This window comes from Sinocyclocheilus grahami, unplaced genomic scaffold (genome assembly GCF_001515645.1).
Source record: "Sinocyclocheilus grahami isolate Dianchi unplaced genomic scaffold, SAMN03320097.WGS_v1.1 scaffold270.1, whole genome shotgun sequence".
NCBI lineage: Eukaryota > Metazoa > Chordata > Actinopteri > Cypriniformes > Cyprinidae > Sinocyclocheilus > Sinocyclocheilus grahami.
The window spans coordinates 1,748,078-1,764,264 of NW_015505449.1; the positions used below are offsets into that span (position 1 = coordinate 1,748,078).

General features: G+C 37.3%; 2 protein-coding genes across 13 annotated transcripts in view; one reads left to right on the top strand and one right to left on the bottom strand.

The window, feature by feature from the left end:
* LOC107599682 (obscurin-like) overlaps positions 1 to 16,187 on the top strand; it is a 61,665-nt gene that overhangs the window by 43,191 nt on the left and 2,287 nt on the right. For 10 of the 11 annotated variants that reach the window (XM_016291352.1, XM_016291355.1, XM_016291358.1 and 7 more), the window contains one exon: positions 722 to 2,358. In XM_016291352.1, coding sequence (XP_016146838.1) covers positions 722 to 1,784 — 1,063 coding nt within the window. In that variant the 3' untranslated portion in view covers positions 1,785 to 2,358. Of the gene's footprint in view, positions 1 to 721; positions 2,359 to 16,187 lie in introns of those variants that run through there. The other variant, XR_001610691.1, reaches the window with a different exon arrangement.
* LOC107599686 (guanine nucleotide-binding protein G(olf) subunit alpha-like) overlaps positions 2,363 to 16,187 on the bottom strand; it is a 32,945-nt gene continuing 19,120 nt past the window's right edge. For both annotated transcript variants that reach the window (XM_016291363.1, XM_016291364.1), the window contains exons 6-12: positions 9,120 to 9,174; positions 8,943 to 9,016; positions 6,992 to 7,050; positions 6,467 to 6,587; positions 6,230 to 6,360; positions 5,822 to 5,889; positions 2,363 to 5,051 (exon numbers count right to left, since the gene is read on the bottom strand). In XM_016291363.1, coding sequence (XP_016146849.1) covers positions 4,905 to 5,051; positions 5,822 to 5,889; positions 6,230 to 6,360; positions 6,467 to 6,587; positions 6,992 to 7,050; positions 8,943 to 9,016; positions 9,120 to 9,174 — 655 coding nt within the window. In that variant the 3' untranslated portion in view covers positions 2,363 to 4,904. The remainder of the gene's footprint in view (positions 5,052 to 5,821; positions 5,890 to 6,229; positions 6,361 to 6,466; positions 6,588 to 6,991; positions 7,051 to 8,942; positions 9,017 to 9,119; positions 9,175 to 16,187) is intronic.

A 16,187-nucleotide genomic window follows, 5' to 3' on the forward strand; every position in this document is an offset into this window, starting at 1 on the left:
GGAATGTGAATTGTACCAGGAGAACCCCGCCAAAAAAAAATTTTATTTTACCCCCTGAACGCGATTTTTACTGGGGGACCCCCTCGAAAGCCTGGGCTATTGGGCTATTTTCAGGCAAGTTTTGAGTAGTAATTGGGCGGGTTTTGTAGCGAAAACCTGGCAACCCTGCACCAGACAGAGCTGTCGGCGATTCTTCCCATTGTGAAGTCATGCGATGTGAAACCCCGTCGCCGATCCATCGTGCAATGTGAACACAGCAGCAACTGAATGCTACCCCAGATAGTCACGCAGTGTGAAAACAAGGGCGATCCGACGAGTTTGAAAATCGTGCAGTGTGAACTCGGCATAAGTCACACATTGTTACACAATATATTTTAATTAAATGCTGTTGTTTTGAACTTTCTATTCATCACAGAATCCTAAAAACATATTTCTTAAAAAGCAAATCAGCATATTAGGATGATTTCTGAAGGATCATGTAACACTGAAGACTGGAGTAATGATGCTGAAAATACAGCTTTCCATTACATGAATACATTAAAATACATTAACACAGAAAACCATTTAATTTAATCAATGTTTCTCAGTATCACTGTTTTTACTGTATTTTTGATCAAATAAATGCAGCCTTGGTGAACATAAAAGACTTCTTTCAAAAGCACTATAAAAATCTTACCAGCCTGAAGCTGATGTGCTTTTAATGTGCTTTTCCCACTTCTAGTGAGGAGACCATCACCACAGTGGTGAAGAACACCCGTATGAAACGGCATGCATCGCCGCGTCCATCGCCCATGGGAGCTCACCGCTCAGAGATGTCCACACCCGAACCGCCCAGACAGAGACGGACCCTGGCCAGGAAGACTGTACCGACACTGTATGTTCCAGAGACGGAGGGTGCCACGGCCAGGAACCCAAGATGGGTAGAAGTCGAAGAGATAATAGAGTATAAAGTGAACAAATCACCCAAGTTACCAAGACGAAGAGGCGTTTCCCCCAGCAAGCGGTCACCACCTGGCAATCCAAACACTAATAACTCCAACAACAAGTTAGTAGAAGAGGCAATGGGTGCCGCAATGGCTCTGCAAGCTTCTTCTGGTACGGATGAAGAGGAAACTGCACAGAATGTGTCTGAAGTACCTTCAGGGATTGACAATATGACAACATTAGAAATTAGTGAGCCGTGTGTCTCTGATGAAGATGAAGGAACTATTGTCGTGGAGCCTGAAGACGACGAACTTGATGCTCGAGATTGCAAAATGCTGACTGATGGGAATCGAGTTCTTACTCTTGAAGATCTCGAGGACTACGTCCCTCAGGCAGGTGAAACGTTCGGCAGAAGTACAGACCATCACATCCCCGTCGAGAAGCCAAGTGAGATCTCAGTGTTGCAGAGAGAAATTAACGAGTCTGTCGTTGGCAAACCCATTGTGTTGAACGTGGTACGTCCACCGGCAAAACCTCGCATGGGATTCTTTGGCTCCTTCAAGGAACACATTTCCAGCATGTTTAGTCCAGGTTCATCAGCGGGCGGCAGCTCTCAGGCAAGGCGAGAGAAGACCATACCCATTCATGTGACGGGAGAACCTTCATCCAACTATTCATGCCATACCAGTAGCTTTGCGAGGCTTGAAGTCCAGCCGACGTACTGCTCCGAGGTCCAAAGAGGAAAGGAGGGAGGTCTGCAGAGCTTCAAAACGCAGGTTTCTGCACAAACCTGCAACTACACGCCCACCGGACAAGTCACTCTTCAGATCAGCAAGAAGAAGCCATTTGAGAAGCAGTAATCGCGAGGAAACCACTCAGGATAGATGCTTGTTTCCAGCATGCAAAATCAGGACATACACGTAGGCCTAGTCTTAAATGGGAACGCTTCTGTAAAATCTTGCAATCTAGGAGCGTAATTCAATCGTAAAGCTTCTGCTAACAGCAGATCATTCCATGTTGAGGCAAAAGATTCACTTGCCAAACTCCTTTATATCCTACTGTACCTAATGAAGACTTTCTAATTACTAGAGTTCCTGTGAGCAAATGTACAGCTGTGCTTCAGAACAGCAAGTCTGACACAACATGAATCCTGGTCCTGGAGAACCAACGTCCTTCAGAGATGATCTTCAACCAGCTCCAACACAGTTGCCTGGAAGTTTCCAGTAAGTCTGAAGACCTGCTGAAGATTAGGTGGTTCCGATGTGTTTAATTAGTATTGTAGGTAAACTCTGCAGGACAGTGGCTCTTCGGGAACAGGTTTGGACACCTTTGGTCTAGTCCCTTGGTCTAAAGCAGAGGTTCTCAGTGCTGGCCCTCGAGGTCCACTTTTAGCTCCAACCTTGATCAAACTCACTTTTCTGTAACTTTCTAGTAATCCTGAAGACCTTGATTAGCTTGTTCAGGTGTGTTTGATTAGGGTTGGACCTAAACTCTGAAGGAAATTGGACCTACTGAGAATCCCTGTACTAAGAAATACTTCAAGAAAAAAGAAATCCAAATTTGGACTCAAAAAATAAGATTTTATCTGAATGTAATTTATATGCTGTATGGAATTAATGTACCTCAGCAATGCATATATATATTTGAGTGTTTTTCAACATCTAAAAAGCCAAACCAACTTTTTCTGTCAAGTTGATTGCATATGCTGTTCTTTGGTGTAATGCACTGTGGCTTGTTGAATCAGAGGTCTATGTTAATGTATCAGAAATCTTGAATATGTCATCCTGCACTGAAGACTATTCAGTGTGGTCAGCATTTTAGTGATGCAATGTGAATGTATGGGGTTTTGTAGACTGACAAAGCAACTTAAGCACTTGACTTAAGAACCATAACACAAAATCTATTTAATGACTTTTAATGACTCGAGAAGATTTATTTTAAAAAGTATTTCTTGTGCAACATGACTTTAAGCACATAGTATTTACAGATTTAAAAAGTTTTGCGATTTACTGGAGTACTAATATATATATATATATAAAATGTGTTTGAACTTTAAATACAAATACAAATTTTGTGTCAACCAAAATTTGCATGTGTAACATAATTTGTATTGTTTTGGTGGATCACATGGTTTGAAAAGTTTTGGTAAAAGCAAAATAAATTAGGACTTCCAAGGGTGTTCAGCAGATAAAATAATGTTTTTTTAATAAATATAAAAACGTCTTGAAGTTCTGCTTTACAAAATAAGAGTATATTTGGATGCGTGTATTATAAATCAGACTTCTGTCTAATTATAAACTGATATCACATAACATTGATATTAAAGAAATGATAGTTTAAAAAAAACAACTTTCAGTCTGTATGGTGAAAATCGTCGGACACGCACACTTGCTTTCAATATTGCACTCTCATTTATTCATTTCACTCTAGACATGCTTACCTATGTGTGTAAGTACACATCTTCACTGTATACATACTAAAGTATGTATATGCCAACACACATAATTAAACATGTAGAATTGTACATATATATTTATATAGACCTATAAATTTACATGTACGCACATTTATAAAAGAGTGCACACACACACACACACACACAACACAAATGTCATGCGTCTGTGGCTCAATGTTTGTCTCCTGTACGTGAACACGTACGCACTCACAGACACAAACGTGGATATATTTCTCAGACATACTTCATATCCAAAAAGGTCTTTGAAAACAACACCAGGTTGTGATTTTGGACACTTCAACTTTTTTTTTTTAAAGCTGAGACTTAAATGGAAAACAAAAACCAGAAGAAAGGCATGGTGCTGTTTCGTCCGATGATAACCGCAGGTAAGGGGGTCAATTTGCATAATGTATACAGGTTAAGATTTTTCTTTCCTATATTTTTTTTTTATAAATAACTTTTTCTCTTTTTATATAAACAAAGCAGAAAAACAAACAAATAACCGAAAAATAAACTAAACTCTACAGAGTAGGTCCCCATCCACAGTCCCTTCTGCCGACAGGGGTGACATCAAGCTGGACAGCGCAGTCAAAAACATATGTATCAGCTTCATTTACAGGTACAGCCATAATCAAGGCACAAAGATCTACAAGTAGATTTTTTTACTCTTTCAATAAAGTTGTACAAAATAATAAAACATTTTATAGTCTGAACAGGAAAGAAAAAAAATCACCCTTGCACAGTCTGTACAAGTTAAGAAACTAAAAGAAGAAATGGGGCGATTCTTTTCGCAGATGTTTTGCCATCATGTTCCCAAAACCAAACCGAGGCTTCAGCAATGTTCCCGTAGCCCCTCCTCCTCCTCATTTCAAAGGCTCCGCCTCTTCACAGAGCCCCTCCTCCTCGTTTCAAAGGCTCCGCCTCTTTCACATAAAAGGGGCATGGTCACTCCCACCATTCTCTGACCTGTCCACAGCCTTAAGTGGGACAGAAATTCATGATGTGATGCTACATTGTGTGTCCATCTTTGTAAAGAAAAACGTCAGTCAAAACCTGATGGAAAAGTGCATTACTTCACTTCGCATTCCCAGTGTTCGACAACCCCCGGCCCGCCACCCCGTCCCCGCTTCTGTCCGCGAGCGATCTTCAGTGTTCGGAAAAAGAAAGAGCAGCAGAGAGCCCTGTAGGCCAGAAGATCAAGGTTCGAGGTGCGAGACTAGGACTCCTGGAGGTCACAAGGTGATGCGATCTTCATAATCTGGCAGGCGCCAGCATGTATACATATATACACGATGATATTTTTTATTTGAATAAAAAAATAAGGAGGTAGCCAGAGGCTTCATGGAATGGCAAAAATAAAGGCGATCCAAATAAAAACGTGGGGGGAAAAAGTCCCCGAATCATGAGTTAAAATAAAATGCCTAAAAACCGAAGGGTGTTGCGCCAAACGTCAGTAGTATGTGTCTGCGGTTTCGGCCTCGTGAGTTATGAGGTGGAGACACGTTCATAAAGAGCCGAAGTGAGATCACAAGAGTTCAATCTGCCGCAGGTGCATTATCTGGATGATGTCTCGGCAGTCGTTGAAGACCCGGCGGATGTTTTCCGTGTCCACTGCACATGTGAAATGGGGGTAACAGTAGTGACGGCCGTCTCCGCTTTCTGTACTGATCCTCTGTGAAAAGACGGTGAAAATTAGGGATTTCAAATGATTACAAGCATTTTTTGATGAATAATTACATTGTGTAGTTAAAATTCATTTAAGAAACATAAATATATATCTTAAACGGATTCTTCTGGAAATGTGCTATGAGACAGAAGGAAAAAAAAAAAGGTATGCCTTTTTTTAAAGGCTAAACAAGGTTTAAATTACAGTGTCTTGAAGAAAACAACCAGCCAATATTCCACCGAATCTCCAGGGAAATTATACTTAGTCTTTAAAGTCTGAATTGAGTGTAATAGTTGAATAAAGTCGTTATTTCTGTTTTCTTAGCACTCAAAAATTATTCTCGTAGCCTCATAAAAATCACTGGGCCTTGAACGTGGTAGTTCCCTTGCAGTCTATGCAGGGTCAGAAAGCTCTCGGATTTCATCAAAAATATCTTAATTTGTGTTCCGAAAATGAACGAAGGTCTTAACGGGTTTGGAATGACATGAGGGCGAGTAATTAATGACAGAATTTAAATTTTTGGGTGAACTATCCCTTTAATACTGAAAATGAAGTACATGGTAAATATGTATTTTTTAGAGAGCCACAGGATGGCGCCAATTATTGGTTTACTTAGAGTAAATGTAGGTCTATATCTAGTCTACAAATTACCCATCAACAGGGTTTTCCTCCATCGTTTCATAAGAGAAAAGGATCACAACAAAATGAAGCAGTCTAAAATCTGACTGCATTAGTTGCTGTGTTTAATCTGTGTATTTCAAAAAGACAATACTAACCAAAAACTCGTCACGAATGAAATACTTGACTCTCGTCACTCTGGGGTCTTCACCGGGTTCAGGAGTTACTGAAAGATAATAAAGGCTCGACAGATTAACATACAGGGAAGCTGACACTGACCTGCACATGAATCCAGTTCACAAAACTAAATGATCCTGGATTTGACCAATCTGAATCTCCGGTTCAACTCAACAACTCAAACAGATCCACTGCACAAGTCATATGGACTACTTTTATGACACATTTATTGAGCTTGTGCACCTTTTTTATGACAGAACTTTCATATTTCCTTTAGCTGAAAAACAGAGCATGCTAATTATTTATCAACGAACAACTAAAACTTTACGACTACAGTATTTGAGAACTACTGGGTCTTGATCGGTGTGTGTCTGGGTGAAAAGCCTAACCTTTATCAGGTAAGGTGTAAGAAGCATATTCAGGGAAATAATCTTCAATTTTGGATTTCCCAGCTAATACTTTCTCTGCCAGCATGTCTTGTTTGTTTAGGAACAATATGACAGAAATTGTCCGTAACCATCTGTGAAAAGAAGAAATAAAGACACGACAGAGACGGGGGTCAGTAAAGCTTGCACTTACACTCAAAAACAAGTTATATGTTATGAATAAGAAAATAAAGGCATCACCTGTTGTTCCAGATACTGTGAAAAAGAGCAAGTGCTTCCCGTAGTCTGTTTGTGTTGTTGTCTTCCCTTAAGACCATGTTATAGCTGCTGCTTGCTACCACAAAGATGATCGCTGTGACGTCTGCAAATCAGCACCACGTATGTGTGGAATCAGTGTGTTTTCTGATATGTTCTTAAAGGGATAGTTTACCCAAAAATGTTTTCACCCTAATGTCATTTCTTTCTTCTTCACAAAATAAGATATTCTGAAGAATGTTGGTTACCAAACAGTTGACGGTAGCCATCGACTTCCATAGTATGGAAAAAGATATTATGAAAGTCAATGGCTTTTATCTTCTTTTGTGTTCAGCAGAAGAAACTCGCACAGGTTTGAAATGACATGAGGCTGAGTAAATGATGACACGGATTTCAGTTTTGGATGAACTGTCACTTTAAAGTATATGAGATGCAATTGTTAATGACCACACATCAAACTTGTTTAACATGCATGCGTCTCACAAGGATTCATTCACACACTCAATTTACCATTAAAACACTGAATCCATTTTCTCCTTTCGTCTCTCTGACCTCCCACATCAAACATACTGAAAGAGAAGAACAGAGACATGAGACTGTAGGATGTGAAATGTGTCCCTCTAGTGGACACATGAAGACATGACACGACACTTACAAACACAGGAGCACATCTGCTGTAATCAGTGTTGCCAACTTAGCAAATTTGTTGCTAAATTTAACAACTTTTCAGACTACCCTAGCAACTTTTTCTTCCAAAAGCACCTAGCAACAAATTTAGCTATTTTTAAATTTTATTTGGCTACTTTTAGCAACTTTTGATGAGTGACTCAAACAATAAAAAGTAGAGCCCGACCGATATGGGTTTTTTGGGGCCGATACCGATATTAGGGAGTAAAAAAGGCCGATATCGATATATCGGCCGATATTCTTTGTGTATATTATAGTACAGTACCAGTCAAAATTTGGACCCTTTCCCATTCGAGGGTCCAAACATTTGACTGGTACTATATATAGAATACAGTATATACATAAACAGAATATATATAAACACATTTTTTGCAATGATCACTCAAATGTGGTGATCAAACACTTATAATGACGTGACAAAGATATGTAATGGAGGCAGAGCATTTAACAATAAACTTTATTATCCAAAATGAGTCTGACATCAGTTCACTGAACCGTAAAGTTAAAGTTTATTCAACTTTAATTCAATTAAATTCTATTCAAATTTATTCCTTTGAAGTTTATTTCACTTCGGACCATTCATTCACGGATTTGCGCTACTGTCTTCACACACAGACGAAAGTGTGAAGTGTGACATAATATACATCTGTAAATAAATACAATATAAATTCACATCTCGTGCACTTTAATGCCCTTTGAATGTAACGTGTACGTTCCCTTGGAACTGGAATCATGGCGGAATTTCATGTGAAGTCCACTTTGCAGGGCACTTACGGTCGAATAAGACAATGCTTGAATGCTGCTGCCTGAACAAGAGACCTCCTTACTGAAGCGAAAGTGTTGACTGGGGGTGGTCTTGTTCGAAAGCGGGCCTCTAGACGTACACTCGATTCGCGTTCGAGAGGATTCCTTGAGCTGAAGGGATCCCCAGATCCCCCGATATATTGGCGACAGGCTCATATTGGCCGATAATATCGGCAAAACGATATATCGGTTGGGCTCTAATTAAAAGGCACACATTTTCCATCTAAATTTCACAAAAAGAGGAAACCAAAGATGCCTAGCAGTACACACATCACGTGAATTAAATTATTGCTATTTGCAATTGTTCAATTTGATAATAATAATAATAATTTAATAATTGTTCATTTATGATACACCTTGTTGTACCTGTGATTGTTGATCAGTTAGTACACTGTAAGAAAAATATCTAGAAAAATGGAAAAGGTAGGCTTCTAGTAATTTTCCAGGACATTATCCGTTATCCATTATCCGTTGTAACCCTTTAACCCGAAACACAAAATTTAAAATTTAAAATGCAGGTAAAAACCTGTGAATTCTTTTCTTAGAGTGTAGCATACTGACTACTAACACACTGCTTAAAACTAATTGTTACGAATGTGTAGTTTCACTAGTTTACTAGATAATAAAAAAAAACTTGTAATAGTTCAAAAATGTGAAAGAGTTCAATAATTCAATGTTATATATAAAAAGTTATTTATATTTTAACATTATATTATGCATTTATATTATTTTACAAACAAATCTAAATTAGCATATAAAAATATATTTTTTACTGAGATTTGATTTGACACAATTTTGCGTCATGATTACTTAATGACGTCATCACGCAATGACATCACAACGTCATTTATCAACTTTTAGCAACAAATCGACCTTCCTTTTGCAACTTCCCCTGAAAATTAGTTGGCAGCAGTGGCTGTAATATCCAATGTACAATAATCTTTAATACGTTTCTTAGACGTGGACTCACTGAAAGTTGACTTTGTCAACTTGAAATCGCGTCTCAAAAATCCCTGATGTTAACACTCTGCAGCGAAGCAAGTCCTGAAAGAAGAACGATCGAGTGAAAGTGTGTTAGGGGAGAACAGTTTTTGGAAAATAAATGTCTCACATGCAGTTTCTCATCTAGAAAAATCTGAAACAGTACCTGGTCTGTTGGAGTATAGTCGCTTTGTCTTACTGCATCGATCCGGTCAAGAAAGCTGTAAAGACAAAGATGAAGAAAAGCATGAAGAAAAAAAGCATTTTTGGCTTTTACAAGCAGTATAAACCACAGGAATAAATATTATTTATTCTGTTGATTTATTTTAATCAACTTTAAAATGTATTTAATTATTTTATTATATATTATTTTAAATTGTAATAATATTTCACAATATCACAGTTTTTAATGCATTTTTTGATGATAAAAAAAAGCCTTGGCGCACATAAGAGACTTATTTTAAATATTTAAAATTATATTCTGGGTGAAATACATGCCACAGAAAAACAAACAAAACTAAATTATTTTTAGTGCAATAAATATATTAAATTTTTGCCATTAAATATTCAATTCCAATTACTGATCTAATAAAAGTCTTTCATATTTACCTGATTATATTATCTTTAATATTGTAAATGAAACCTTGGGTGACACTGATTCGTTACTTTATTTTTAGAAACGTGGTGGGGACCGATGAGTCCAGGTTCTAATCTGACCTAACAGAGCATTGTACATCAGTATTTTATATCAGGAGCAGAGACGTATTTCTTCACATTTTGTTTTGTGGATTCATTAGAACAGACAGTGATGCATGGAAAAAAACAACAGACTGGAACAAAAACACTTCATCATTTGAACATTATTGCTTTTAAAAACTGATAACAACCGGTCAGCAAAGCATTACAAACCACAAAATCCAGCACTAGATCTCCACTCATAATAAAAACACTGAGTGACAGCAACTTCTGCTTGTCAGCTGCAGATGCTTCTTCTGTATCAAACACATCTTTGGCATGAGCTGATTCATAAAGCGTCAATAAAACTGATGCATCCCTATATACACCTACATTTCACCGAACATGCTAATGCATTTCCAATGTTCACCTCTAGAGGACAGATGTCTGCTCGGCTGTATTAAACCTCATTGAGTTTTAAGTCCTCCTCCCTAACTGCAATCCAGTGATCTCTCTGAGAATCAAACAAAACGATCTCTCTCAATGTGAGCAGAGCACTCTAAAAAGACAGTGACTATACATCTCATGACTATAAAAACGAGCTCTTTACCAGCATCGGGCGAGCTGAGGAGGTGTTTGTGTGGCAAAAATGCAGGACAGGCTGTCTATCTGCCATCAAGGATACATACAGTATTGACAAGATGTGCGCAGCGAATCCCCACCTCCGTCTTGTGCTATTTTGCACATATTAAACGCTGTACGTAGGATCAGTGTTGACACAAAGGTTGAAGAAGAACAATCCAATTCCACTGGTTGATTTAGGCATAACAAAAATGGCACGGCGAGTTCGGCGACTAAACAAACTCATTTTTGCATAATATTACATAACATACATAGTAAAGCTAAACTAAAAAATATTATATAGTAATTTTATATAACATATATACTGTAGAATCTTTTGACATTAAAATTTTGCACAATAACATATTGGCTTAACCAATCAGATTTCAGAGATAAAATTATCCATTTTATAATAGTTCTTTGAACTTGTGTGTGTGTTTATTTACTTTTTTTTTTTTTATCTCCCTTGGTTGCTCTTATGCTGAAAATAATATCTCTCACGCTGTTAATCCGATTTATCATCGTGGTTTTTCAGAGTCTGGAGAAAGTTCAGTACCACAGATAAGATAAGATAAGATAAGATAATCAAGCCCAGATTGTACTCGAAGGGCGCTTCGTACACTGTTTAGGAACACAAGGTGGATTCTAGACCAGAAAACAGGGAAATTGTCCCTGGAGCTATTCCAAAACCAGTAAATCCAGTTCACACACACTGAACAATATGGGAATGTTTGAACACGTTTCACATGTCCTGTTGAGTGCAATGGCTCTGCAGCTGTGGGTATCGGTGCTAGGTTTCTTACACCACTGAATTAGACCGAGAAAGCTATTTGGAGCTTGCATTTCTCCTGTTATATACAAAACCTCTTCTAATCCACAAAACTTTTAAAGTTACAGAAAATGTTGAATGTTGAACATGTTGATAGAAAGAGGACTGTCTGATCAGAGTCTGACAAGAATGGAAAAACTTTCACAAAAAAAAAAAATCTAGTTTGCATTAGGTTTGGACTTGTAATTCTTGAAAATAAATATTAATAAATGTTTGTTTTAACTTTAATGCAACTCATTCTGCATACACCCACACACTCTACATTTTTAAGTCTGAGCTGTGAGAATCCCTGCATCTGGGTCTGCAGGCACGAAATTAAAAAAGGCAAATTTGACATTACCGGTCGGGTCAGATCACAGGGTCTCGCTTAGGCCCAGGATCAGGTTTCAGTTTAATGCTCATGCATGCATGCATACATACAGTGGTGTGAAAAAGTGTTGGCCCCCTTCCTGATTTCTTATTTGTTTGCATGTTTGTCACACTTTAATGTTTCAGATCATCAAACAAATTTAAATATTACACAAAGATAATGCAAGTAAATACAAAATGCAGTTTTTAAATGATGATTTCATTTATTAAGGGAAAAAAGTTGTCCAAACCTACGTGGCCCTGCGTGAAAAATTTATTGCCCCCTCCTGTTAAATCATGAAAGAACTGTGATTAACCACATTATTTTAGAAAGCCGAGCTAAATTTCACTAGCCACACGCAGGCCTGATTACTGCCAGAGCTGTTGAATCAAGAATTCACTTAAATGGAACCTGTCTGACAACGTGAAGCATGCTTAAAGGTGCTAGGTTTCTTACACCACTGAATTAGACCGAGAAAGCTATTTGGAGCTTGCATTTCTCCTGTTATATACAAAACCTCTTCTAATCCACAAAACTTTTAAAGTTACAGAAAATGTTGAATGTTGAACATGTTGATAGAAAGAGGACTGTCTGATCAGAGTCTGACAAGAATGGAAAAACTTTCACAAAAAAAAAAAATCTAGTTTGCATTAGGTTTGGACTTGTAATTCTTGAAAATAAATATTAATAAATGTTTGTTTTAACTTTAATGCAACTCATTCTGCATACACCCACACACTCTACATTTTTAAGTCTGAGCTGTGAGAATCCCTGCATCTGGGTCTGCAGGCACGAAATTAAAAAAGGCAAATTTGACATTACCGGTCGGGTCAGATCACAGGGTCTCGCTTAGGCCCAGGATCAGGTTTCAGTTTAATGCTCATGCATGCATGCATACATACAGTGGTGTGAAAAAGTGTTGGCCCCCTTCCTGATTTCTTATTTGTTTGCATGTTTGTCACACTTTAATGTTTCAGATCATCAAACAAATTTAAATATTACACAAAGATAATGCAAGTAAATACAAAATGCAGTTTTTAAATGATGATTTCATTTATTAAGGGAAAAAAGTTGTCCAAACCTACGTGGCCCTGCGTGAAAAATTTATTGCCCCCTCCTGTTAAATCATGAAAGAACTGTGATTAACCACATTATTTTAGAAAGCCGAGCTAAATTTCACTAGCCACACGCAGGCCTGATTACTGCCAGAGCTGTTGAATCAAGAATTCACTTAAATGGAACCTGTCTGACAACGTGAAGCATGCTTAAAGAGCAACACTTCATGCCGCGATCTAAAGAAATTCAAGAACAGATGAGAATCAAAACAGTTGACATGTATCAGTCTGGAAAGGATTATAAAGCCATTTCTAAGGCTTTGGGACTCCAGCGAACCATGGTCAGAGCCATTATCCACAAATTGAGAAAACTTGGAACAATGGTGAACCTTCCCAGGAGTTGCCGGCCAACCAAAATTACTCCAAGAGCACAACGACGACTCATCCAAGAGGTCATAAAAGAACCCAGAACAACATCTAAAGAACTGCAGGCCTCACTTGCCTCAATTAAGGTCAGTGTTCATGATTCAACAATAAGAAAGAGACTGGGCAAAAACGGCATCCATGGGAGAGTTCCAAGGCAAAAGCCACTGCTGACCAAAAAGAACACAAAGGCTCGTCTCTCATTTGCCAAAAAATATCTTGATTATCCCCAAGACTTTTGGGCAAATATTCTGTGGACTGATGAGACAAAAGTTGAACTTTTGGAAGGTGTGTGTCCCGTTTCATCTGGAGTAAAACCAACACAGCATTTCATAAAAAGAACATTATACCAACAGTCAAACATGGTAACATGGTGGTGATGATCTGGGGCTGCTTTGCAGCTTCAGGACCTGGACGACTTGCCATAATTGAAACCATTAGGACTTGAGGACTTGCAAAATTTGTTTGATGATCTGAATCTTTTAAGTGTGACCAATATGAAAAAAATTAAAAAAACAAGAAGGGGGCCAAACCTTTTTCACACCACTGTATATCGGAGTATTGCTTTTCACTTGTTGCAATGATTTAATTGCACTTTCATAGAAAGCCCGAACTATTAATGAAAAGTATAAATTCCTGTAGGTGCTAGCAATGCATGATCATGAAAATGCACAAACTAAAAAAAAAAAAAAAAAGTAAAGTTTTGCATGTCAAATGCATACATGTAGCCTAAATAAATTAAAATATAATAAGAATACAAATGATAATTAATAACTTTTATATTCTTTGCAATGTTAATTAATTTAGTCTTTAGTTTGAATTCATTGAAAATTATAAACAAATCAGTAATGAGTCACATCATGTCATTGTTTTCTAGCAAAACTGTTTAAAAAATATTTTCACAAAATAAAAATGTTGCTTGAATAATTATTCTATCGGTGAGACCAGAGGGAAACAAATTACATAATTTAAAAAATAACAATTCCTTATTGTAGACCTTAACCTCAAAGTAACCTACTACACTTACAGAATTGTGTAGAAATAATTTTCAAACATAAATTGCTAGTAAATTTCACAAATAATTACAAAGAATTAGGGCTGCACGATATATCGAAAATACCGAAATATTGAAAACGCAAATATCGCGATATGCATATCGCAAGGGCGTGCGATATCTGAATCATTTTAATAATAGGCTACTTAAATCAAAACGTTGCAAAAGGTCAAAGTTTTAGTTCGACGCATATAGCAGAGAATTGCTTGACGTTAAAAAGAGTTAAGTGTGACCAATATGAAAAAAATTAAAAAAACAAGAAGGGGGCCAAACCTTTTTCACACCACTGTATATCGGAGTATTGCTTTTCACTTGTTGCAATGATTTAATTGCACTTTCATAGAAAGCCCGAACTATTAATGAAAAGTATAAATTCCTGTAGGTGCTAGCAATGCATGATCATGAAAATGCACAAACTAAAAAAAAAAAAAAAAAGTAAAGTTTTGCATGTCAAATGCATACATGTAGCCTAAATAAATTAAAATATAATAAGAATACAAATGATAATTAATAACTTTTATATTCTTTGCAATGTTAATTAATTTAGTCTTTAGTTTGAATTCATTGAAAATAATAACCAAATCAGTAATGAGTCACATCATGTCATTGTTTTCTAGCAAAACTGTTTAAAAAATATTTTCACAAAATAAAAATGTTGCTAAAATAATCCTCCATCAGTGAGACAAGAGGGAAACAAATTACATAATTTAAAAAATAAAAATTCCTTATTGTAGACCTTAACCTCAAAGTAACCTACTACACTTACAGAATTGTGTAGAAATAATTTTCAAACATAAATTGCTAGTAACTTTCACAAATAATTACAAAGAATTAGGGCTGCACGATATATCGAAAATACCGAAATATTGAAAACGCAAATATCGCGATATGCATATCGCAACGGCGTGCGATATCTGAATCATTTTAATAATAGGCTACTTGGATCGCATTTTTTTTTCAATATCGCACAGCCCTACAAAGAATCAACAAGCAACACTCAATTAAATGTGAAATTCTAAGTAGAAAGACTTATTTTCTTCTAAAGCATACTTCAATAAGTTATACTTTGTTTTATTTACAACTTTGAAAAATAATTTACATTGAAGTAACATACTTGCCACAAGATATCGGTCTGTTGTAAATCATATTAAAAAGCTGTATTCAATATAATAGCATGATGATGGTTTAATAATCACTATTGGTTTTCATAGATTTGAGCGGTTGTGCTGTTCTATTTTTAGCGAAATGCTGGCAAACTCTCCAAACAGAAACCTGAAATGCTAAAAATGTAATTCATAATCTGTTGCTATTTTTATCAACTGCACGTGTGCGTGTTTGTTTGAGTATCTATGTAAGAAAAGGCAGAAAAAAGAAGAGCGAGAGGAAGGAAGGAAGAGAGAGAGAGAGAGAGAGAGAGAGAGCCACTGTATCTCAGTGAATGTTTATTCACTTTAAGCACTTATGAGGTTCTGATATGTATAACCACACACACACCCACACACACAGGCCCTTTCTGCGCCTCACCTTCTCTTTCTGACCTTCCTTTGTTTACGTGCACTGGCGGGATACTCCCTTTGATTCGGTGGCGCACACACACGTGACGCCCTCCACCAGTGAGTGCTCTGCAGTGCTGTGCTATAAATAGCTCCTGCTTGCCCCGGCTGTGCTGTTCCTTTACATAAGCGCTGGTGGAGGGAGGAGGGGGACAGACAGCCCAACCACAATCTCCATACAGCCGGACCTGCAGAACGAACGCCACACACAACTGGGATCTCTCTCTCTCTCTCGCTCGGACTGCTGCTTTCACTGTTTCTGTAGAAGTGTCCTCTATCACAACGGCACAGTCTCAGGCCCTCCGACCCACTTCCGTACAAACACGTATTTGTGTGACATAGACATGTAATCCGTTTTCTTTGAGACCCAAAATAGACATGCAATATGTAATGGAAACAAACGCAGACAGATCATGCAATCGTGTAATGATCTCACAGGTCAAAGATGCATTGAGATAAAACAGCTCGATCAAACCCTCAAATCACATATTGCATAGAAGTAGAGTTTTGCAGTATTGTAAATAACTACAATATAAAAGTTTTATGACATTGTTATGACCAGTCTTATGAATTGTTACTTTCTGGTTGAGTTACAAAAAATTATTTGTAAAAAAAATAATAGACAATTATACACACACACACACATATATTTATATATATATATATATATATATA